Below are 24,929 nucleotides of genomic sequence, written 5' to 3' on the forward strand. Positions count from 1 at the left end.
TTCACAATTTGTCAAAGACCTGACGTGAGGCTTTTAACCACATCAACTATACTGTATATCACTTTAAAAAAAAAAAAAAAAAAAAACATTGTGTACCAAAGTGTTTTATAAAATCAGGAGGTTGCAGAAGGGGAAAAAAGGAAGCAGAGCGTGAAACACCAGCAGCATAATTAAGACACAAGGGAAATAAGAGCACACTAGAGGGTTTTACAAGTGAATTTTACTGTTTAATTTATTAATGCGCACTTTGTCAACTTGTGTACCTGTGTTTTGTAATATGGACCTAAAGTGTGTAGCCCACATTGGGAGTGTGAGGTTCAAATGGAAATGGACAGTATGCAGAATGACAGGTTGCCACCTCTAGTGTTGTAGTGTATTATGAAAAAGGTTCAACAAAGGGTTTGTTAAAATCTTTTATTCGTTTCAGGATTGGTTATAAGGTCTAATATCGCTTATTGCAGGTTTAATTTCTCACAGTGTACACTGGTGGCTATAAAACCTTTTAACAAATGATGCTGAGCTCTTATACTGCAATGGTGTACTATTTTGGCTAGTCTGGAAATAACCTCATTAATTTGGCACACATTATTGGTAACCCTTTTTCACTGTGTTTATGCTTATTTTGTGTTTTGTGTATTTTTGTGTGAAGAATAGGTATTTGGCTCTTCCTAGTATTTGTTCAGGCACTAGCAATGCTGACAAGTATATAGATAAATAGATATTAGATAGATAGATAGATATTAATCTATTTGCTGCACCGTCTTTCCTCTGGACATATTTCTGCACATTGTCTCTCTATCTTAACTGGTGAAATTGTCAGCAACACATTTTCTTTTTTCCCTGCTGAAGTCCCTGCTTTTACCTTTGCAGCTGCAACAACCTAATCTCTCTGTCCATCTGTCTATCTCTCAGTCGAGAAAAACCTACGGGAGATGGCAGTCCACTTACCTGTGGATGCTTTTCTTGTCTGTATTAATCCTGAAAGTAAATGCCTAATACCAGTGTTATCTGCTGTGCAACAACAGGTAGTCCTGGGAGGCCTCTCACCCGCTTCAGTAGTCCTGACATCGGCAACACCACCACACTGCTGCTGAGTGAGGATCGAGATACGCTGTATGTAGGAGCCCGGGATGCTGTGTTAGCACTGGATATCAGCCAGCAGGAAGCCATCATAATGAGGAGCAAGGTGAGAAAGCTCACAATTAATGGACTTTGATGCAGCACCTAAATTGGAGGTGTCATCAGTGCTCACTTATCACATAAATTACAAAACCTTGTCCATACAGTCTGAATTTATGGAACTAAAATACATGTGTTATGTCCCCGCTGGATCTGTTTTAGTTGCATTTTAGCTGCAAATTCAAAAGCATGAAATCATGCACATAGCCTCAAAATACACAAACAGAAAATGAATCATTCATAATATACTGTGTATACACATACTGTATATGTACAGTATATATAAGTGGTGGATAAAACAGCGACGGTATACATGCATTGTGCAGCACGTCATATGGTAATGAGGGCACGAACCGAACCATTGGGGGTGTTTATAGAGAAAGATATGCAGCCCTTTGCAGTCATGGAGGATTCGGGGTTTCGGTGATTAAAGTGCTTGAGCCACATTATAACATCCCCTCTCATCGTCACTTCAGCATCAAGATAATTCCTGATCTTTATGAACAGACACTCGTCAGAGTTGTTAACAAGCTAGAAAACACACCCTATGTAGCTCTCACAGCCAACAGGTGGACCACCAGGGCAACTGAGAGTTATCTGTGACTGCCCACTACATTACACCAGAGTGGGAAATAAAATGCATGAGTGCCACACTAGCACACATCTGGCTCATGCACCGATGGGGCAGTGAAAGAGTGGAAACTGCTGAGGTGCAGCACCATAATCCCTGTCGCCACAGATACAGCAAAACACATTGTGAATGCAATAAAGGAATCAACTGGACTGGGGCCACTTATTGGGTGCTGTGCACATGTTCTCAGCCTTGCAGCTAAGAATGCAGCATTTCTCAACCAGGTATCCTGCCTCCTAGGGAAGGTTACAAATAGGGATGCACCGATCTAGACTTTCGACTAATTGCCAAATAAATAGGCTAAAATAGTTAGAAGTAGGCTAAAAATTACTGGGAGTTAAGCTACTATTGTATTTAAAGTTTGTTTCAAATCAAGTGCAAACTCAGGGGTCCAAAAGTCTAATATTTACCTCATTATCTCCAAGATGTCCCCCAGTCACAGAGTTACAGTCATCTTGCAGTGATCTAATGGTCTTGCTACCTTCAAGTGCTCCTTGTAAGCTAGTACTTTGTTGTAAATAGGCTATAACTTTTAGCCAACGTTTATTCAAGTACTTTTTTTTGCCCAAAACAGTATTTCGGCCGACATTTGAAGGCAGCATCGGCTTGCTGCTACTGTAGTGACAGTTGCTGCGGTCCAGAACAAGTACGGCAAATCTAGGAGATAATGAGGTGAATGTTGGACTTCTGGAGCCACAATGCAATCATTTGGCTTCAGAACACATGAGCTGTTTGGAGTAATGTCATTGAGTGTCATTGATTGGTTCTCCTGATCGGCCTTTAGAAAGAAATATCGGAATTCTCCGATCTCCTGAATTCTCCGAGTAAATATCGTCTGATTTCGATTGCGGGCCAATTGATCGGTGCGTCCCTAGTTACAAAGGTGTGACTGAAGTTGTAAGCAAGATCCTCTTTATAGGGAAAAAGACACTGAAAAATAAAGTGGCCAAGAGAGTCACCGTTCCTGGCGGTGTGTGTATTGGGTCCTCCAGGTTCAAGGCATACTTGTAGAGTGGAAAAGAAGGAAAGACAAAAAAAAATCAAAAATGCAGACGTATTTCTGCCATGTGGGCGTTCATCAGGTGTGTGGTAAGAAGTTGCGTTTCTGTTTTGAGTTGGAAAATGGAAATGGAAAAAAACATGTTGAACTTAAAAATCCCAAATGTTTCTCTCTGTAATAGTTTTTGAATAGCTGGCACATTGTGACCTATTTGTGCCTGGGACATCTGTACCTAGTGAGAGAGTTTTCTCTACTGCAGGGCAGCAGGGGACATTGTTACTGCAAATACATCTTGTCTTGCAGCTGTGAATGTGGACAAAATGATCTTGCAGAGAGATCATATGAAAATGGAGTGAAGTGAGACTGTCAGCACTGTTAAGTTTACTGCAGGTTGAGATTGAGTTGAGTGCTTTATATTGTTTTTTTTATTTAATAATAACAAAGCAACACTTTAAATAAATAGAATGTCTATTCTAAATCGCCACGTTTTTTGGCCTTTTAACAAGGCAATTTTTACTCAAATGTTTATCATGCTGCAATTGAAATCGCAATGTTAGCTTAAATAATCACAATATCATTTTTCACTCCAAGATAGATGATTAAAAGGCCTATGATGGTGTGGTTATTAATGCTTATATTATAATTGGGTTTACGAAGTCTCTCCGGTTTTAAACTAGAGTTTTGTAATGAAGACTATAAAGACACGATGGTTCTGTTTCCCAGTGTCTTCCTGCAACTCGTGGTCTGATGACATTAACCCTCCTCTTCTCTTCTTTCAGCTGGACTGGTCCCCTTCAGAGAAAGACCTAGAACAATGTTCCATGAAAGGCAAGAAAATGGCAAGTATTCATCAACTAATAATTTGTACAGGTCTACAATTTTTGTGCACTGATTAAACCCAAAAAGCATTTCCCCCCCTTCAAATCAGGGTATCAAAAAAGAAAAGGCTGCTAGTAACATCCAGCTACCATTTACATTTCCTTTCATAACCACAAAAAACAGTTTTTGGTTTCAGTTTGGCTGGGGTTAGCATTATTATTATTATTCTTTTTTTTATTTAATTGTTTTTTATTAGCTAGCTGCCTAAATTAACCCCAAATTAACTATGATTTGAGTGAGGAATTGCTGCATAACTCCCGAGATGATGTTAACTGGGCCAAGCTCTTCTTATATTTTAAAGTCCCAACCCATTACTTTTACTTCCTGGAAAACACAGTATCCTTCATGGTGACCTCATGCTGCATTAGAAAGCGTAATTATAAATTTCCAACCAATAAAACCGTCAGATTTTTAAACAGTCCTGCCCTTCTGCACCCCTCCCATCAAATAAAATTGCCTTTCTCTCCTTGACTCATATTCCATTGGTTTAGACTGTTGAATGATCCCTCACTGCATTTGGATAGTCAACTTGTAAGATTACTAACTTTGAAATTGTTTGAGGGGAACTTTAAGGGGAAATCAAATCGGGGTTCAAGGGGTTAAGACAGTGGTTCCCAAATTTTTTCTGTCAGGCCCTCCTTTTATGATATAGGAACATTTTCAGCCCCCCCACCCCCCACCCCCCCGCGCGACGACGCCACCCCACCCACCCCAAATGTGCTGTAGCCTACCGTCTTAGTTGTGCATGAATTGCACTATATTATATAAACTCTCAGTTGTTCAGTTTGCTTTACTGAAAATAATAAATAAAATCAACTTCCAAAAAGATTTGATAGTAGCCTATAGATTGCTTTCAGTCAGTGCTTTCTGACATATTTCTTGTAAACATTCTTGAATATATTTTCACATTTAAAGTAAAATTAACCTCAAATTTTTAAATTGAACTTAGGAACAGTGCAACGACTTAGATCAGCAGGTTCTCTCAAACTGAATTAGTGTGCAAGAAAAAACAAATCCTACATATCAAACAATGACTGATGTGGGCTTACTGCTCGTCATACTTCCTTACTTAACCTTTTTATCTGTCGTTGTGGTCGCGCAGTCGGCTGCGTTCACATTGCGGAGCGGTTTCCGCCTGAAATCCGCGCTCAGTTTGTTGCCAGGCAACCAAAGAAGCACTGGACTGTAGTGACGCATTCCGCGCAGATCTTATCCACTCAAGTTGAACTATTTTAAACTCTTTGCACGACCATCCGCGGTGGAAAAATCCGCGATCCGCCGCAGAGTTGGCGGTGAGCGCAGAATCCACTCCCTTCCATAGGAAATAATGGTGTTTTGAGCGGAAACCGCTCCGCAATGTGAACACAATGTGGGGGGGTATTATGTCGCGCCCCCCCTGTAGTTCCTCTGTTCCCCCCCTAGGGGGCGCACCCCCCAGTTTGGGAATCTCTGGGTTAAGACATTCAAGCAAGCTTTCAAAACTTCTTTTAATTTTTAAAATAGCAAATTGTAGAAGTGGCAGGAATGTGGAGACGGACAACTTCTCTCGTTGACTACACCAACTCGTGTGTCATTTATTTCAAACCCACAGAGCAAGACCATTCTACATCGCGCTCAAAAACACAACATTACGCCGAGCTGACGTCACTCAGAAAACCAGACTTTCTTAAAGGGACCGTGTCTCCTTAACCCTGAGAAGCACACAATATAACTGCGTGTGTTAAACATACCCAAGCCACAGATTATGGTGAATAATGTCCATAGAGTCCGCCACAAAATGCTCGAAGATTGTGGTGGTGGTGGTGTTTTACATAACTGTCGACACTTGACCCCCTGGTTACCCCATGCAAAAAGTCAGTCCATATCTCAAGTGTATTCTCATTTGACAGTGTTGTACCATTAATGTGTACCATTAGTGTGTTATTATGGGAGTTTGAGTAAGCAGATTTTTGCAGCTTGTATTCAGTGTGGACTGGTTCTTTCCAGGAAACTTCTTAAGAAATGAACAGTTCCTTTCTAGGAAATTATTAGGAAATTGCGGACCTGGAAAATAAAGCGTTACCAATATTTCTACTCCTTAAACATCTGTTCTGGATCCAAAAATCTTGCATTCGTCAGACACTACTTATATCGGAGTTGCTTCTCTATTTTGTTGAAGTAGCCTAATTTGAATACGGTTTTCTGCCCTATTTCTAGACGGACTGTCCCAATTTCATCCGTGTGCTGCAGTTCCTGAACGCCACCCACATCTACACCTGTGGAACATTTGCCTTCAGCCCACGCTGCACCTACATTGTAAGAGTTTCTTCACATTCAAATAGAAACTGATTTATTTGCATGAAATGGTGACAAGATGCAGTAACTAGGGATGGGCATTTTAAATGATGTCACAGATCGATTGATCTCATGATGTAGTCGATCACTCATTGATTACTCACCGGAGGAAATTTTATTTTTAGAACACATCTATTCTGGGTAAATAGAAAAGCATATGCAGCATGCGACAACAATGGCCAAATACTTAATGCTTAATTGTCAATAAAAGCGATCACAGTGCTATTATTATTAATTATGTAGAATTTACTACTGTAGATTTATGACCCCTTACAAAAAAGTCATATGTGAAAACCCACATGTGAATTAACATTTCTGGACACATGTTGGTTTTCACATATGAACAATTTTTCTCACATTGCATTCTGACATCACGTGACAATTTTTACTTTGGATGTAAAATTTTCAATTTCTAGATGAAGTGGTGTTTTTTTTCCATGTGAACTTTGTTTTTTCACTTTTTCACCTGCCATTAGATATGTCAATATTTGTTTCACGTGTGAGAATTTTTCACATGCAAAGAGGAAATGTCAATGGGAAATGTCACATGTTGACATATGAAAACCAACGTGTCCAAAAAAGCACATGCGCGTTGAATTCACCTGTGGGTTTTCACATGTGACTTTTTTGTAAGGGACGGTATAGCTTGATGTTTTCTATGATACTCATTTGTATGGTGGTATATCATTCTGTTAAACTCTGAATTGGGCCTCTATGTGAATGCTCACTGTGGATTATGGCACAAGGGATAGCAACATTATATCCTGTGTATTGATAAATGCTAACCATCCATAAAAAATATCTGGATGTCAAAAGTCGATTTCGTCATCGCTAATGTTTATACTGCCTTCTTTGCTACTTGTCCTTGGCCCTCTTTTGTCTTACCTGGAGATCAAATTCTGGACTCAGACAACTAAAATCAGAGCCAAATTTATTTTTTCTGGAAAAAATGCACACAGGCCCATTTTCCAGTTCCACAGCCATTGCCCTTGATCAGCTCATTTAATGTTTCGAGCTCCATTGACATCCTCCCTGCAGTCTAGGACGATGCTTTACTCCCAGGCGCAGCCAGTTTGCAGCCCTATACTTATTATGACAAATGAGATGGTAATCCCAAAATGGTTTTAAAGACCCCATGTGATTCACATTTCATGAATGTGTTTTCAAATGTACTCTACATTATCTCAAGATAAAAAATAATGTTGTTTATGATGTTTTTCTAAGAAATATAGTTAATGGGCACTGATTGGTACTAGACGTCCCTTAAACCGCACCTTGAACAACCTCAGGAACCTCATTGACTGTCTCAATGACATCAAAAGTTGGATGGCAAGTAACTTCCTACAACTTAACGAGAGTAAGTCAGTTAGTTATATTCGGTCCTTCAGCCTCTATCACAACCATAACCAACAACCTTAGCCAGCTGTCTGCTTATGTCAAACCTTTCGCCAAGAATCTTGGGGTATTTTTTTGATTCAGACCGTAACTTTGAAAAACAAATAAACTCAGTAGTTACATCCAGTTTCTGCCATCTCAGAACAATAGCCAAAATCAAGCCCCTTCCTCTCGTTTCTTGACCTGGAGAAAGTTATTCACGCTTTTATTTTGAAATGTAAGGGCTTTTGCGATTGCAACCCCAAGACTCTGGGACAGCCTCCCCCATAACATCAAGGTCGCCTCCACTGTTGACACTTTTAAATCCCGCCTCAAAACCCATCTCTACTCTTTAGCCTTTGATTCTATATGAAACTTGTTGTAGGTGTTTTGATTATGTATCTATTTTCTTATTTTATTTTTATTTGTGTCCCTGTGCTATGTTGATGTTTGTTTTTGCTGGTTTTGTCACTCCTTTGTCAAGATTTGTGCAGCACCTTGGTCAACAAATGTTGTTTTTAAGTGTGCTGTATAAATAATCTGAATCTGAAACTTGTTCTAAAATAGTTCTATTTTTGAAAATGCTTAAAAACTGGAAAGCTCAAAAATGTTTGACAGTGTGCTTATTTTAACCAATGTATAAAGGACGTGTGTATATATAACATATATTAAACTTACTTATATAAAGGAACATTTTGATTTTTATAATTTAATTTAAAGTTGTAAAATTTAAATCACTGAGTTTAATTTGCAGTTCATTGCTCACTAATCATATCTTGCACTTTATGTCATGCAAAAAGATAGTTAGTGAGTTCACCTTTGATTTGAAATGAAATTCATGATTAGTATAATGCAATTACTATAACTGGCCTCATCCACAACACTTTCCACAGTCCTCATATGGTTTGTCCCTTCAGTCATCTTCATTCAGTTTGACATCAGCTTGATTCTTCTTCTCTTCTCCCTCCAGAACTCGGAGACATTGATAATGACGAGCCTCAAGCCTGAGGAAGGAAGAGGTCGCTGCCCATATGACCCTTACCAACGCAACACCGCCATCACTGTTGGTAAGGCAAGGCTCAGCCACTAAAACCACATATAGGCCAAGGCTAGTTTAAGGTTTGGGCTGCTTTGGGGAAAAAACACAACAAGATGTTTCTCTAGTTGTAGAAAGTATGTCAGCAGTCTATTTCTTAAATCTTAAATTCCTTAAATTGCAATGATCAACAGAAATGCCAAAATTGGTCTCTTGTACATGTTGATGATCATGGCAATATCTGTCATACACAGCAGAGGCAGGGTTAATTTGCGCTACACTACTGGACTATCTACAAGAAAATCATCTTGTGAGGATCAATGTTGTTAGAGCTACAATAACTTGTATATAAGTTATTTTTTGGACTCAGCTACACCAAAACATAGAAATCTGATTGTCAGATTGTCAAATCCTTGTCATTGTAAAAAAGATTTGCTGTTTTCCAAATAACAAAACCTAGATTATAAGACCTTGAATCCCTCCTCTAAAAGCAAAAAGAGGAGTTTCAGGGCAGAGAAGAAATTAAGCTAGTCCAGAGGGAGCTGAAGAGGAAAATAAAGGATGGAAAGAACTAGGGCTGAAACGATTCCTCGAGAAACTCGAGTAACTCGATTACTAAAAATCATCGATGCAAATTCTTTGCATCGAAGCTTCGTTTAATCCATATAACTATATACACACTCAGTGTTTCGCACGGATGATTATTACTGTTGCACAACGCGCTGGAGAAAGAGAGTGAAAATAGCGAGGGGCGATGAGAAGAGACAGGCCAGAGAAAACGACAGAAAGTGTCCAAAGTTTGGGATCCAGTGTTGCCAACTTGGCGACTTTGTCGCTAGACTTAGCGACTTTTCAGACCCCCCTGGCGACTTTATTTCTCAAAAGCGACTAGCGACAAATCTGCCGACTTTTTCTGACCATGGGAAGCAATGTTAATGTGTTGAATCCCAAAGCATTTGGCAATAAATTGGTTCGGCTGATGCCGGTTTTCTCTACTTGCTTGTCTAATCCAGAGAGGTCTGACGGTCACAGCGCTTCCCACACACAGCGTAGCTCCCTCCCTCCGCTGAGAGCAGGGACTGTAGGATAGGGTCCACTTGTAATTGCTACCGGCGTACGCCGAAACTGGCCGGGTGGGCGGAGTCAGCACTTAATTTTAAAACGGGATGAGATGAAGGCTAGTAAAGAATGCACGTTAATTATGGCTATATGTAATGGCTAGTTAAGAACGTAAATCAATATGGTGGCTAGTTATGATGTCCCTTAGCTAAGTTTTGCTCAAGAAAATAACCACAGAAAATAAAATGCTGCAGTCAATTTGTGAAAGCCTGAGCTTCATTCATGTTATTATTATGATAGTCACACACATACACACACACACACACACACACACACACACACACACACACACACACACCTACTCCCCTCACAGTGATGCATAAAATACCCCAGAAAGCAAAATATCAGGTGGTGTAAGTAGCAATTGGAGCCTAAAATGCACCAGTCCAATACAGCAGGTATATTCAGTTTAGTTTGATTGCAGTGAGTAGGGTCAGCAGGTGTAGGGCAACCCTTCAACATAGTAAATAAATGTACATTAGCCAGTCTTATGAACTTGTATGATATTTAGGCCTAGTAATAAATATCAATAATAATTATTATTTCACCTCGTTTTCAGTAAATCACAGTGTCGTATGGACAGCTTCGTGCGGACAGCTTTTCTCTTTTGTATATTTACTATTGCTCTTTAATAAAGCAAAAGTATTTCTTATCCGATTACTCGATTAATCGATGGAATAATGGGTAGAATACTTGATTACTAAAATAATCGATAGCTGCAGCCCTAGAAAGAACACAGAGAGAGCATTGTAATGGTTCGCAGGAAAGCAGTGTGAAGGAGGTGTGCAGAAGGATGAGGAAGACAACTGACTATAGGCAGGCCAAACAGTGGATGGGGAACCAGGAAAGGGTGAAGGAGTTATGTCTCTTTCTTTGCTGTCAATTAAACTTTGTGAAGAGGGCCACTCATTTTGAAGAATTCCTAGCTTCCTCAATACTAGCAACAAGCCTGCCAACCTGTATGCATTTTAATTAGCAGCTCCATGTTTTGACATCAATGGATGCTGGTACGCGTTGTTACTTTAAAACTCTGCAAAAGATGCATACACTAATTTGCATATGAATATACTGTATGTGCTACAGCCCCTTGCTCTTAGCAGAGGGAGGGGATACACTGTGTATGGCAGGGGTCGGCAAGTAAGGTTGGCCTCCGGCCAGTTTTTTCTAGGTTATTAGATGGCGGGCCAGAACATAACTAGATATAAGACATTGGATTTAAAAAGTTACCCGTGTTATCAGTAGGCTATTATGAGGTGTGTGTGTCAATGGGAGTCAAGGGATAGTGATAGGAATCTCCAATTTTATTATGTTTTTTTTTTTTTTACTTTACTACATTTTGTTTTGATGGAAAATTATCAAGTTATGAAATATCTGGTCCCTGAATCATTTCAAATTGATTTAGACTAGCTTACTCATCAAATAATAAATGCAAGAAGACCGTTTCGCTTGGCCTATATCACGCAGGCTACGGCATTGAAAGGCTTCAAGGCCGTCATCCAGCCTCATCATGAATTAAAATATAATTTGAGCATTTTTTAGGTGGGGGTAAATTCTTTATTTGGACATTATAATGGGGACTCTCATAGTTGGCCCAAGACTGTTAAATGCTGGTGTATGGGAATCGTGATAATCAGACCTCATTGGAGTAGATCATAGACTGTAAAAACAGATGGACGTAGTGAGTGTGACATCACCCATAGGTTTCTGAAGGGCCGTTTGAAGCCTAAAGATTGGGTTTACGATCGCCGCCATGTTGACATTTTTTGCAGCCAGTGCAGCCAAAGCGAGCCTGAGGGTTGCCCGCAGAGCCGCAGCGCCGTCTACTATTGGCCCGTAATCGGCGACCTGTCGATCACTGGACAGGCGACCTGTCAGTCACTAAGAAAACAACCCCATTTTAAATTTAGTATATCCCGTTAATGACAATTATTTTGAAAATCGCCATAAGGACACACATTAGAACAAGTGAAATTAGCTACTGAGACCATAATGTCATGTCGAAAAAATTTTATGACTTTTGTGGGGTTGTGGTCCCATCACTTGACTTGGAGTTGGGCCGGGTTTGGAGTTTTTTTTGGAGTCAGCTCCTAGCGGACGTTGCCGCCTGCCGCCACTTCATTTTTGGGTACAAAATTCACCCGTGGTGTTGGGTGCTTTGATTAGACATGGAAGTAGCACAAATGTACATACATCAGCATCAACTGTACTGATGTGTTGCCAAATGCTTTGGGAATCAAGACAAAAATTTTCCCGATGGTCCAAAAAAATGTGCTATGCCATTGTACAGAAACTGTTCATAGTGAGTGATTTCACACTATGCACTGCTCTGTCATTCACGTTTGAGCTAAAGGCAGTACAGTGGGTGGTAGTGAAATGTTGTGTGTGTGTGTCTGTGTGTCTGTGTTTTCAGATGGAGAGCTGTATACAGGAACAGTAGCAGACTACAGGGGGAATCGGCCAGTGATTTCCCGGCACCTCAGTGAGGGTAGCCATGTTGACCTCAAGCTGGATGACACGTTAGGATGGCTTGAGGGTGAGTATCATGTCTCTCAACAGATAAATGCATGGTATTCATAACACTTGTGTGTGTTTCATACTTACAAAGACAATTAGAAACCACTTAAAGCTACAATATAACTTTTCTCCTTGAGGCATGAAGTGTATTGCTTATCGCCCTCCTCCGCCTCAGTTGGTCAAGTTCCGACCCCAACACTTGTCACTCATCTTGATGAGCTGTCTACTGAAACTGTGTACTGATACTGAAACAGCATCTAGCCTGAGGTTGTGATCAAGGCATCCGTAGAGCCACCACAGTGGTTTAAAAAGCAGACAGTGAATGCAGCCAATGTGCAATAAAAGAAGCGACGCTGATATTCACCATTTTCGGACAGGTCTTTTCTGCCATATGTTTAGTTTCCCTTTTTTTTCTTTCCTTACTGCTTTCCTCCATTATTGTTGTTGCTGTGATTTCCCTGCTCTGTGGCCACTAGTCTCCCCTTGATGGCCACAGCCAAGCCCAATGATGGCCACTCCCATACGACATACCCACAGCAAATGATGTACACCCCATAACATCCATAACATCATTGACAAGACAATTTCAGGCAAACGGGCAGATTTAGGCATGTACACACAGGGTCACAGACAGACACAGACTAATAAGGTGTATTATGTGATATCATATTTATTTCTTGTCATTTTAATTGGAACAAGTTGCATATTACAGCTTTAATTATACTATTGCATTATTTCAAAATCCTTCAGTCGTATTTTCATCAAATCAGATCTTTGACACATTTTTCTTCTTTAGATCCGACTTTCATCAGCTCCAGTTTCATCCCCAACGACGAGAAAATCTATTTCTTCTTCAGTGAAGTGGGCAGAGAATATGACTTCATTGACAAATTTATTGTGTCTCGCATTGCTCAGATCTGCACGGTAAGAGTGAAAGGATAACTCTATAGATTTTATTTTATCAGCCCGGGGCTAGCAAAATGACTGTATGGGGTACGTGAAACTGGCAATTTTAAGTGTTGTGTTCTTGACTTGGCTTGATGGTTTTCTTTTTCGTCTTACTTCTCAGAGCGATGTTGGAGGCCAGCGGACCCTGCAGCGACGGTGGACCACATTTGCGAAAGCTCAGCTGTTGTGCCAGTCTGACAATGAGTTGCCCTACAATGTCATCCAGGACATAGTCACCCTCCCACCACCAGAGGGAGACCCTGCAGATGACACTCTCTTTTACGGCATCTTCACCTCTCAGTGGTCAGTAACTTAAAAGGGCATTAAGTGTCTATGAATCTATGACTATCTATTGATAGTCATAGATTACCACTTATCTATTGACCTCTATCAGCAGCCATTAAGAATTGCAACAACATACATTTTCTTCACTCCTCCCATCCCCTTGAGCTACAGTGACCTGTAATTGACACAAAAAATAAAGTCACATTTTTACAATAGAAACAAGTAGGTCCCGGTGGCTCGGTGGTCTGGGGCACGTACCATGTGGCTGGGTTCGGGTCCTGGGTTCGGGTCCGGCCTGAGACCTTTGCTGTGTGTCGTCCCCCTCTCTCTCCCAGTCTTTCCTGTCCCTCTCCACTTTCGGTTGTCTGATGACGCCAGTGTGTTGTGAGACCCATTAGGCTTGGGCGATATCCAAAATTTTATATCGAGATGCTCTCCCGAAATTGCAATGGATGGGGAGTTTATGTTCCAAAACAGAGTATGGGCCGGAAAGTGGGTTTTGAAAGCCAAACATCGCAGCACCTGGCCAAGTAATCATTGAGTCCTTGTATTGATCAATAACCTATGGAAGCCCATTCCTGCCACTCAAGAAAATAAACGACTCAATTGTGAGAAACTTTTTTTTTTCTCGTGCAAAAAAAAAAGTCAGAATTCTGAGATATAAAGTCAGAATTCTGAGATATAAAGTCAGAATTCTGAGAAATAAAGTCAGAATTGTGAGATATAAAGTCAGAATTTAGTCGTTTTTTATTTTATTGAGTGGCGGGAATGGGCTTCCATAATAACCTTATCAACAACCCGCAGACATATTATGGTCATTTTGTGCTATGGGACAGTATAAAACGTACTTATTGCATCTTTAACGTAAATCATCAAGGTTTTTTTGTTTTGACAGAGCCTTAAGTCATCTTTGTATTTTAGTGCACATTCTGGATTCTGTTGGGGTCTGGAGTGTTAATAGACCAAATTCAAGAGCAAAAAAACAGGAACCAGGCATTTCCACTTGACAGAGACTGCCAAACCTGCCAAGTTGAGAATACAGTCGAAAATGATAGTTACTAAAAATATTGTGTTTGGAGGCAAGCAAAAGTCTCCAAAGGAAACGGGGCTGGGGTTCTTCTGATTTCCGACTCGTAAAAATCCCACAGGCAAAAGCACAAAGTGACGAAGGAGTTAATTGGTGAGAACAAAAAGATGAAGATAACTCACTGACACTGACTGACCCCTTTCAAAATGTTATCTTTGAATTTTTGCCGGACCAATGAGCAGGCTGGCCAAGAATACTCTATGTCCCTAACTGACTGACTCCCCAATGTTGAAACGCACATACACACACGTGTCCCTAACCTTTATGCCACAGCACCTGTTTTAGTGCACAGGGCGTTGCCCAAGAGCCTGAAAATGATTGCCCTATATCATTGCCTTTCAATAGGGAGGACGTATCTTCTGGAACATACATGAAAAGAGGGTCCAGTACCATTTTATGGACAGAAAGTTATGGGTCAAATGTTTCAGTTCCAGACAGACAATGTTCCACCACAGGCTGCATTCACAGTGCAGCTAATCTAGGCTTGTGTTTAGAAAGCGAGAGGACATTTTTTTTGTTATCAGTCTATTTTGTGCATTTAAACGTTAATTCAAATAATTGAAGATAAGAGTAAAGAAAATATTAATTCATTGTTTAAAACACAAACATGATGTTTACTTGTGATATTCATTCATTATTTTATATGAATGTGATGTCAGCTCTCTGACTCCCTAGTTGATCAGCTTGTTTCATCTCCTCTATGGGGAATGCAGTATTGTTAGGCTTCTTTGCTTCTACCACAGCACTGCTTAAACAACAATGCGTTTTATTATAAAATGGCAGCTTATCTGTTGTCATATGATAAAAAGATTTTGATTTATATATCACAATACATCATTGTATCGCAACAGTCCATGCAAACTAATTGCGACAAAGATCCTGGAAGTAAGTTGTTGTGTGGTGTGACATCATATGGATTACATCTATAGCTCTGATCCCCGATATCTTTGATGTTTATTTTCCACTAGGTTGGTCAACTCTGGGCGGTCGGCAGTTTGTTCGTTCCACCTGAGCGACATCAAATCGGTTTTCTCCGGCAACTACAAGGTCCTGAACCGGGACACGTTACGGTGGAGCACTCGGGTTCAAGAAAAGGTCGCGAATCCAGGAGAGGTAAATGGTCTGCCCTAATTGATATGAAAATGTAGGCTTATTTTGCTCATTTGGGTCCTTCGAAAAGGAAAGCAAAGTTGTGCAATCAAGCTCTGCAGACAAAATAAGTCTAACAGTACAAACTAGATGGCAATCAGTAAAGCACAGACGTTTCTTGCATGCCCCATTGCCAACTTGTTTCCCATCCATTCCGGAGGGTATATGCCTTTTTGTGTGAACCCATGCCCACTGCCACACCCCCCCTTTGGCCAATCATAAAAGCTCATCAGCTCTACCATGCCCCATGACCAACCTTTCCACAACGTTTCATGCAAATCCATTCAGAACTTTTTCAGATATCCAGCTAACAGACAAAAAGACAGAATGGGGCAAAAACATAACTCCCGCCCAACTGCATATATAAATGAAAGACTGATTAGGGTGCAGGGGTGGAATGGATCTCCGAGTTGAATATATGAGTACAAAAGCCTCAGCCTGGTCTTATGAAAGTTCCTGAAATGAGCATGATGTCTTAAAATGCAAATAACTTGCTCCGGCTTGCATGAAGAGTGACAGAGATGCGTATTACATGAAGGAGACACGACTAGTTTGACATTGAAGTTTTCATTTTCTGACTTATTCTTATTTAGCCATGACCAAAACCTTACCCTATCCTCAACCAAATCGTTTTAGTTGCCTAAACCTAACCCTAACATTAACCCTAAGCTTAACCAAATTGTTGTAGTTGCTTAACCTTAACCAAAGTTGTTTTACTTGCCTTAAATTAACCTTTAGCTGACCTTTTCTCATGATGAACACATGACAATGTAGTGTCCAATGCGTGCTATTGCCACATAATCTTTTCCTGGTGGAGGAATGTAATCTTCGCATCATTTCTATCCACAACACGCAATCTGCATCTTAGAGTTTGTGCTCATTTCATAAAATTTGTGTTGAAAGCCTGACTAATATGTTGTGATATAGCAAGTCTGCTTTTTGTCTGTGAAGAAGCCTATATGTTTTGATGAGTTCCACTTGACCTTTACACCCAGTGTGGCCTACACAACGCCTCAGACAATGCTCTTCGCTTTGTCAAAGAAAACTTCTTGGCAGACGACAGTGTCCGGCCAGTGGGAAGAAGCCTGACCATGGTGTCTCCAGACCAGTATTATAGCCATCTGACTGCCCAGCGGGTCAGAGCGGCTAACAACAGGGACTACACTGTCCTTTTTCTGCTCACAGGTAGGGTATGTGGGAGGCAGACCAGCATGAAATCACTACTAGAAACCGTCAGTAGGGCTGCAACAATGACCACCATACCACCATAGCAAGGTATTGGTATGCAATCTGCAATCAAAACCACCTTAGTCAAGTTCAAGTCAATTCTAATTAATCATAAATGTTGTTTTGCTGTCCATTTTTCTATCTGCTACAATCCACTACAAGCTGCAGCAAGTTGGCAGCATACTGCAGCTCTGTTGTTCTCTGGAGAGAAGTGGAGCAGCTAATAGGCTTAGCCCAAATAGAGGGAATAGTTTGACGCTGTTCAAGTACAGCGTCTTGGCTTCAGTAAAGGTTTACTTGTGATCCCAACAGAAAAATATCCACAAAACTCACAGTAACCTGTAAACGGTTTAGTCCTAATTACTTTTGCGCAATGGTTTTATTTGCACGACCTTGTGATGGCCTGGTTATAGCCTTCTCATTTAAACATTTTTCTGGGGGGCGGGTGCATTTTCGCCTTTATTTGACAGTTCAAAGTAGAGATAGATAAGAAGGATTGGGAGAGAGCGGGGGATGACATGCAACAAAGCTCCCAGGCCGGATTCAAACCAACCATTACAACCTTTTAAAAAGTATAGACAATTGAGACAGTGATGATTAGTTGACCGGAAACTATGGTTGTGAATATGGTTTATAATTTTTTGCTATGTCTATAGTTGTATGTTCTTTAATGGATCTAACACATCTAACTTGCTAAAGCAGCTTCCAGATCACCATCCATCCTTGCATGATCAAGTCAAGATGATGAAAGAAAGCTGAAACATGTTTAGCTTGGTGGCAAGTTGCTTAATGAAACGTAAATATATAACATAGTAGCGGTGAATAGAGTTATTGTCAGAAGGCCTTTGCTCATTCCCATCTGTATTGATTAAATGGTTTCCAAATATAGCCACAATATGTTTTCAAAAGACCATTACCGTATTACTATTTCTGTTTCAAAAGGCAGCTAATGTGAATTGAAAGGCAAAAACTACTTTTTTTCCACCATATTTAAATGTTTTCAATAGAGAGTGCATGTGTTTAACATTTGGTGCTCAAAATAGTAAAGCAGGTATTCAACTACTTCATAACTCAGAAACTATTTTAAATTATTTTATTGGATAATTGGAATCCAGTGTAGGCCAGTGTAGTGTAATGTGTACTATCATATAGGATATAGAAAAGAATGGTAATAGCCTATTTAATATATTTTGGGCATGTCAAACTGAGTTAACTGTTTATATTAAGACTGATGGCCTTGTCCCCAAAATGATGAAATTTAAAGGCTGACACTGACATTATCTAAACACAAAATCAGACACGTCAGTGATTAAATTATCAGCTCTCAGGCAAAAACACAGTCTATTGAATTCTGTTGAGACAGCCAAGTTGTACGTTTAGAACCACAAACAGCTGTGGACCTCCAATATGGCTGCCAGAGGTTATGTAATGTCACCTGAAAGCCCTGTATATGTATATTCTACTGCCAAAGATGTGAATGTTCCCCATACTCTAGCCTATGGCTCCCTCTTGTGGACAAATGAAATCTAGCAGGAATAATAGTCAATGCAAGCCACACTGCCCATGGCACAATTCAAGTTCACTTCAGCTTGATTACCCAACACACAACAGAGAGAGGAACAGGGAGTTCCCGTGAGAGATTACACAAAAGAAAAGGGAATGGGTTAAGTTTAGGTTGAACACATTGTTTGGGCACAAGTTTTTAGTAAATCAATGTCCATTCCTACAGTATTATTTGTCCTTTTCGCTCTACAAACTTGCATTTGTTTTTCTTGCTTTCAGAATCAGGATACCTCCACAAAGCGGTGCTGCTGGAGAAGGGGGCCCACATCATTGAGGAGGTCCAGGTCTTTGAACAACCTCAGCCTGTTAAGAACCTGCAGCTTTCCATATCGAAGGTACTCTCTTGAACTATATTGAGGGTGAAATTGTTTTTTTAATTTTTTAAATCAGAGATTCAGACCAAATAATAGTAGTTCCCAGCCTGCGGAGTTGGGAACTGCCTAGAAGTTACACTACTCATTACATTACTTTTGTGTTGTGTGTTCACACAAAATCTTTTCTAAAGGTTTTTAAAGGATAAGTCCGGTTATTTTCAACCTGGGCCTTATAGCTTTTGCCATCATGATGATTGATTGTTGAAAATTTCATCACTTTTTATTTTTCTGCTGTCCAGTACACACACACACACACACACACAGGGCCAAAGCGGCAATCTCTAACAGTTGAATCCAAAAAGTGATTAAAACACACTAGGAAAAAGTGTTCATATCAACCTCCTAGTGTCATTATTAGTGGGATATGTGTCAATTTTTGGTAGGCTCTGACATCTCTGATGTGTGTCAACACAAGTGGTAAACATGATATGAAAAATCACAATTGCCACACTCACAAACAGCAAGAAATATCTGCTGTAGTTTGTTTATGGTTGATTTTAAATTCATGAATACAAGAAAAGTATTTTGGATGTGTCAAGCTGAAACAACGGAATCCCGTTCTTCCGTTTCTTCGGACATGACTTGAACGCAGCAGCAAGAAAAATAACAGAATAAAATAACAATTGTCAGTGCATCTCTTTAATGTAATGCCACCTTACAATGTTGAAATCCTGTTGGGTCGCTCCCCCTACAGGGCGTGGTATTTGTGGGCACGTCGGAGGGCGTGGTGAGGGTCCCGACAGCAAACTGTTCTTTCTACTGGAGCTGTGCCCAGTGCGTTTTGGCCCGAGACCCCTTCTGTGGCTGGGACCCTACCAGCAGGGCCTGTGTGGCAGCCGCTAACATCCAGGCCAGTCTGTGAGTACTCATAGCATGTCATTTTACTCTCATTTACCCAGCAGCATACATCTCTGTGGTCGTTATACTGACTGGTAATTACCCCCCCCCCCCCCTCCCCAGAGGCCAGGATGTGGACAGAGGAAATGTTGAAGAGGCATGCAACACTGCTCCATTAACCCCCAGGGCCAGATTTGGACCAAACAAATTGCCCACAGGTAAGTATCATGCATGTAGCGCTTTCGCTTAATAATACACTTTGCACATGTAATCTGCACATTATAGCATTTGTCACTAGTCAACAGATTACTGGGCTTTTCACACAGCACATTCTTAGCCTAGGGTTATCTTAACCCTGGGCTAACAGTTGGCCCAGGGTTAGCCTAACACCTGTTCACACACAGACATTTAACCCATGGCTACCTCTTAGCCCAGGTTTTACGATTCACACAGTATTCTTGTTAGCCCAGGGCTTACATGTCTGAATATTCTGTGGTGATAAAAACACTTGAGCCTAGGAATGCCATGCGTCGTTGCTTAGCAACGTTGTGAAGGAGAAGTTTGATTTGATTGGACAACACACAAGTGACACAAAAGTGTTCTAACCCTGTTCACACAGCCAACAGATAACCCTGGTTTTCAACAATTTTCTGGGGTTAACCCTGAAAAGTCGGGGTTAACCCTGCTCCGGAGCAGGGCCAGCTAGCCCTGGGCTAAAGTTGGGGTTATCCCACTTTGGAATTTGCCTGTGTGAATTGTTTCTTAGCCCAGGGCTAAGCGCTATGTATGTACACTATGTAAGCATGTACATTATATATGCAAGAATATGCCTGTCTTAGTTTGGCTGTAGACCAGTGCTGAAATATATCTATAACTGCTTTTCAGTGTACTTTTACAGCTTGTTATGCCATGTTCAGTTTGCTGTTGGTAATGGATAATTTCATGATAACTGATCAAATCCTGTAGCGGTGTATTGAGGGTTTTGGTGAGCTGTAATCTGTATGTCAGCCTCATGTCCGGCAGGTGAGTTGGTGTCGGTGTCTCTGAACGAGGTCGTACGACTGCAGTGTCCAGCGGCGTCGCGGCTGGCCCGCCGGCTCTGGGAGCGTCCCAACAGCCGCCTCTCCTCAGAACTCTACCTCCACCTGGAAGACGGCAGCCTGCGCTTTGTGGCCACCCCGGCTACTCTGGGCCACTACTTCTGCCTGGCCACCGAGAATGGCTACCAGCAGACCTTGGCCATCTACCAGGTCAAACAGAGGAGCAGCCCCACGCCCCGAACCCAAGCTGCCTCCACCCGGCCTCAGACCCGCCCGCTCCCCACCTTGCGGGCATTGCCCAGGCCAGGACTGCCTACCTCTGTGGGGATCTGGCCTAAAAGTACAGAAACAAGACAAAGAGAGGCGGAGCCAACGTTAGCCACCAGTGAGACTCGGGTCACCACCAGGCGAGCGGGCAGGAACTTCACCGTGTGGGCTGAGAAGTCGGGGCAGAAAGAGGTGGAGTTGCGGGGCGGGGAGCCCCTGCTGTTGGCGCGAGGCCCCTGCTACCTGAAGGAGTTGGTGGTCGTGTCTGTGCTGCTGGCGCTCTGCCTCAGCGTGTTCATCACCATGCTGCTGTACGCCATCAGGCAGCGGTGCCGTAGCCGAACGGCCCCCCAGGCCAGCACTCCGACCAGGGATTCGGATAGGGGGGCCCCTATGGAGCGAGAGGCCCTCCGGGGCGGCCAATCGCTACGCAGCAACAGCAAGCGCAACGGGCAAGCCACACACAGCAGCCAAGCCAATGGGGTGGTATGCAATGGGGCACCCAAGGGCTCCAATGGGCATTTGCCCAACACCCCTATCTAAACAATCCAAGACACATTTAAACTGTTTAGGGTGAGACCTGACAAGAACCTTGCCCTCTCCAAAATATGTTGAACCCCCAGATACCATGGGTGACTCTGACTCAACGACCCTAATGGGAAGGTTCTCTTTTTACCAGGTACTCACTTTGTAGACTCTCATGAGCCTGATTGGTGATATAATGAGGAAAGACAAATGGATAGACAAACTGTGGTAATTAAATGAAGAGACATTGCTTTGGAGATGGTACTAGTCTCTGTTATTCCCATAAACTGAAACACGTGGGCTTCATTGTTCTGAATGTATGTGCTGTATATAATTTTTCAAGACAAAATTTCTCTTACTAGACTAACATTTGAGATAGAGAAGGCATTAGTTGATCCTCCATAGTCTGTCCATGAAATATTTTTATAGAATAGTGTTGTGAAGCATAATAGGCGTCGACTGAACACAGTCAGCAGTCTCTTAAGCGAGTATTCCAGTTTCACGAGTTCATCCAAAAAGTGCATTAACAGAAATGATTGTATCCAAAAAAAAAAACAGAACAAAGATTCCATTAGCTATAACTTCAAGGGATATTTTGATTTGAATTTAGATATTTTTAAATGCCCTAGCTCGGATGATCAACCAAACCTGGCCATTCTGAGGACCCAGTACCATTTCATACTTGCATTTTGTAAAACTAGATTATAAAAATTGTACTTCTAACATATCCACAAGGTCCTATAAATATTATTTCATTCTGTTTTCTAGATCATACTTTTCAGTAATTTTGCCTGTTTACAATTATCAGAACGCTTGGACCAATATGGGTTTTTGAAGGCCGATACCAATATTTCTAGACTGAGGCCCATTAAATTTGACCATTTTAATGCCAAAAAGTTCAAAAGTATTCAGAATTCGATTCTTTTCAGGGTGGAAAAGCCTTTAGACTATTATGAGACACTAAAATTATCCATTGAAACCTAGACTAATTACTTTTTTTTTAGGATTAGCAGTTCTTTAAGGCAGGGTGTTTAATGAAATTACTACTATAATCACATGTAGTGCTGCTTTATAATGTTTACTGCCACCACACATTCCTACATGATCTAGAAGGGTGTTAAATATTATAACATATTGCTGAATTTCTATAATTCAAAATCCAAGGAAGATCTCTGGGTTCTGCTCCTACTAAACCACTATAATCTGTCAACATCACAAGATTAACCACTGTTATTGCAGGGGTATTATTTATTTTGTTGATTCTTTTAAATGTGCTGCAAATGATTTAAAGACTAGAACAGGATTTTGAATGGCTTACAGCAAGGGGTCGCCTTTTACTGAAAGACCCTTATAATGTTACATATTGTGGATTTTGATATTACTTAGACGGAACAGAAATCCCACAATCTGGATTCTCTTAAAGCTGTGAACTTGCCAAAACTGCATTTCCCAGTTACACAATATGAAACTGAACACAGCTGTCAAAACAAAATAACTGGTGGCTGCTGGCACTTCAGAAATAGTTGGAAAAAAGCTGCTTTTTGTGAGAGAGGATGACCTAAAAAAAATATGTATATCTGTTGTTAATGTGAGATTTCCAAACACTTTTATTTTACTTTTTAATGCCTTTTTATTTTTTTATACAATCTTACTCAGTAGTTGACATGTTGAAAATACATTATTCATTGTTATTTGAGCAAGCACTATGTCAGTAGCAGCTTTCGTCTAAGCTTAAGGTGGACAGTGCATTTATTGTGCATTTAACATTGTTTGCACTTTACATTGATACAATTAAAAATGAGGTAAGTCATTGAGGAAGAGGCTATACAAGTTGCACAAGATCACATGTTGGGTTTTATTCACATTCCAAATTTTCAGCCAGTTAAGAAGCATGAAAACAATTTGTCGCAATTGGTTTCATTCTTGTGTCAGTCTTGAAAGCTACTGGACACTTGACTACAGCAGAGTGAATACCACAGGTACATACAGTAATCATAGCCTTAGTATAACTGGTTGTGTTTTGGCTCCTCCTAGAGGCCGATATTATTCATCTGAACTTGAAATACAAAGCATTAAAGGTTACTCTTGTGCATTAGTGTTTTTTTTTGGTACCCTGATAAACCTTTATCTGTCTACTCGGACCAACCATCAACCTAAATGTCCCCTACTGTTGATTCTGTTTACAATTTATTCCATAATAAAAAACAAATGTGATCTTGACTTTTCCTAACGTGGCATATCATTGTGTAAAAGGGCAAGTCAATTCAGTATTGAAAGGAGTTCAATCGGAGAGAAGAGAAATTTTGGCTTGAGCAAAGAAGATTTAAGCTAATAGGAACATGGATTAAAAACTAGGTTAAACAAAGATAAAACTACAACGGAAATTTTTTTATGATAACTTTAACAGGATAAAAAATTCTCTGTTGTGTTTTCGTTTTTGTCTTTCGCAATGCCTGAGTCATGAATTGGTCACATAGGCCAACTTGTTATTATGTAGCCTATATCATTGGCTACATTATACAGTCATGTAATGTAATACAGTAAATAGTTTGGTTTAACTAAGTTGTATGGCTTCGGTCTTTACTGACATAAAAAAAAAACACAAGAACTGAGCTTCAACACACCACACATAATAAACAACATGAAACAGTCAGCAGACAGACTTTTTCATATTACAATGAGTGAACTAGTAGTGAATGTAGCTGTAAACTAGTTTTGGACGTAACTATAATAAATGAATGAAAAGTAGTGGATATGGCTAGTATCACTACTAAACCAAACCCCTTAATTTTAATCCTGAAATGTCCTTAATTTCTCATTACATAAACATTAATTATCCATTAAAAATAACACAGCTTTAAAAAAGTAAGGTCAGTATCATGGGTTTTTAAGGGATTTATTCATTGTTTGATTTGTGGAGACACTCGTAATTAAGGGATTTTTCATGCCTTGTGTGCATGGTTTACAGGGTTATTAATGAGTTATTGATGGAAAGTTCCTGTTTCCCTGAATTTTACATTAAATTAGTAAGTAAGGAGTCAAAAATGAAGGGGTGTTTAAGGTGGTTTTGATGGGTTCTTCCCCATTAATAACTCCCATAATTAATTTTAAGGGGATTTTGCATGAATTAAGGGGTGAATTAATGTAAATGTAAGGTTGTTGTAAGGGATTACTGGTTCGTAGAGTATGATGGGACCCCCCCCCCCCACACACACACACACACACACACACACACACACACATACACACACACACACACACTCGCGTGCGCGCACGTACACGGTGAAGCGCAGGCTACACCACGTCAGTTTCTCACCTCAACTTTAAATTATAAATTTGTGTACACTTAATTTGCCTATATTAATAAGTTGTGATCTGAAACAAAATATTAGGTTCCGGCTACATCACTGGAGGTTAGCCTGCTAGCTCGGCTCCCCTGCCTGTGGTCGTGCAAGTCAACTACTGCATTACACAGCAAATCTAAAAAAAAGTCGCAGCAGCATCATCCCTGCTGCAGTGAAATCCTCCATCCTCCATCCTCCATCCTCCTCCTGAACACAC

The 24,929-nt window shown here is 40.6% G+C and overlaps 1 protein-coding gene across 1 annotated transcript in view; it reads left to right on the forward strand.

The window, feature by feature from the left end:
• sema4ab (sema domain, immunoglobulin domain (Ig), transmembrane domain (TM) and short cytoplasmic domain, (semaphorin) 4Ab) overlaps positions 1-23,589 on the forward strand; it is a 39,663-nt gene extending 16,074 nt beyond the window's left edge. The window contains exons 3-15 of the mRNA XM_071910603.2: positions 1,026-1,186; positions 3,590-3,649; positions 5,886-5,984; positions 8,368-8,464; positions 11,963-12,085; positions 12,863-12,990; positions 13,136-13,317; positions 15,355-15,499; positions 16,531-16,720; positions 18,545-18,660; positions 19,394-19,557; positions 19,660-19,754; positions 20,560-23,589. Coding sequence (XP_071766704.1) covers positions 1,026-1,186; positions 3,590-3,649; positions 5,886-5,984; positions 8,368-8,464; positions 11,963-12,085; positions 12,863-12,990; positions 13,136-13,317; positions 15,355-15,499; positions 16,531-16,720; positions 18,545-18,660; positions 19,394-19,557; positions 19,660-19,754; positions 20,560-21,386 — 2,387 coding nt within the window. The 3' untranslated portion in view covers positions 21,387-23,589. The remainder of the gene's footprint in view (positions 1-1,025; positions 1,187-3,589; positions 3,650-5,885; positions 5,985-8,367; positions 8,465-11,962; positions 12,086-12,862; positions 12,991-13,135; positions 13,318-15,354; positions 15,500-16,530; positions 16,721-18,544; positions 18,661-19,393; positions 19,558-19,659; positions 19,755-20,559) is intronic.
• The last annotated feature ends 1,340 nt before the right edge of the window (positions 23,590-24,929 follow it).

This window comes from Centroberyx gerrardi, chromosome 19 (assembly GCF_048128805.1).
Source record: "Centroberyx gerrardi isolate f3 chromosome 19, fCenGer3.hap1.cur.20231027, whole genome shotgun sequence".
NCBI classification, from domain to species: Eukaryota; Metazoa; Chordata; class Actinopteri; order Beryciformes; family Berycidae; genus Centroberyx; species Centroberyx gerrardi.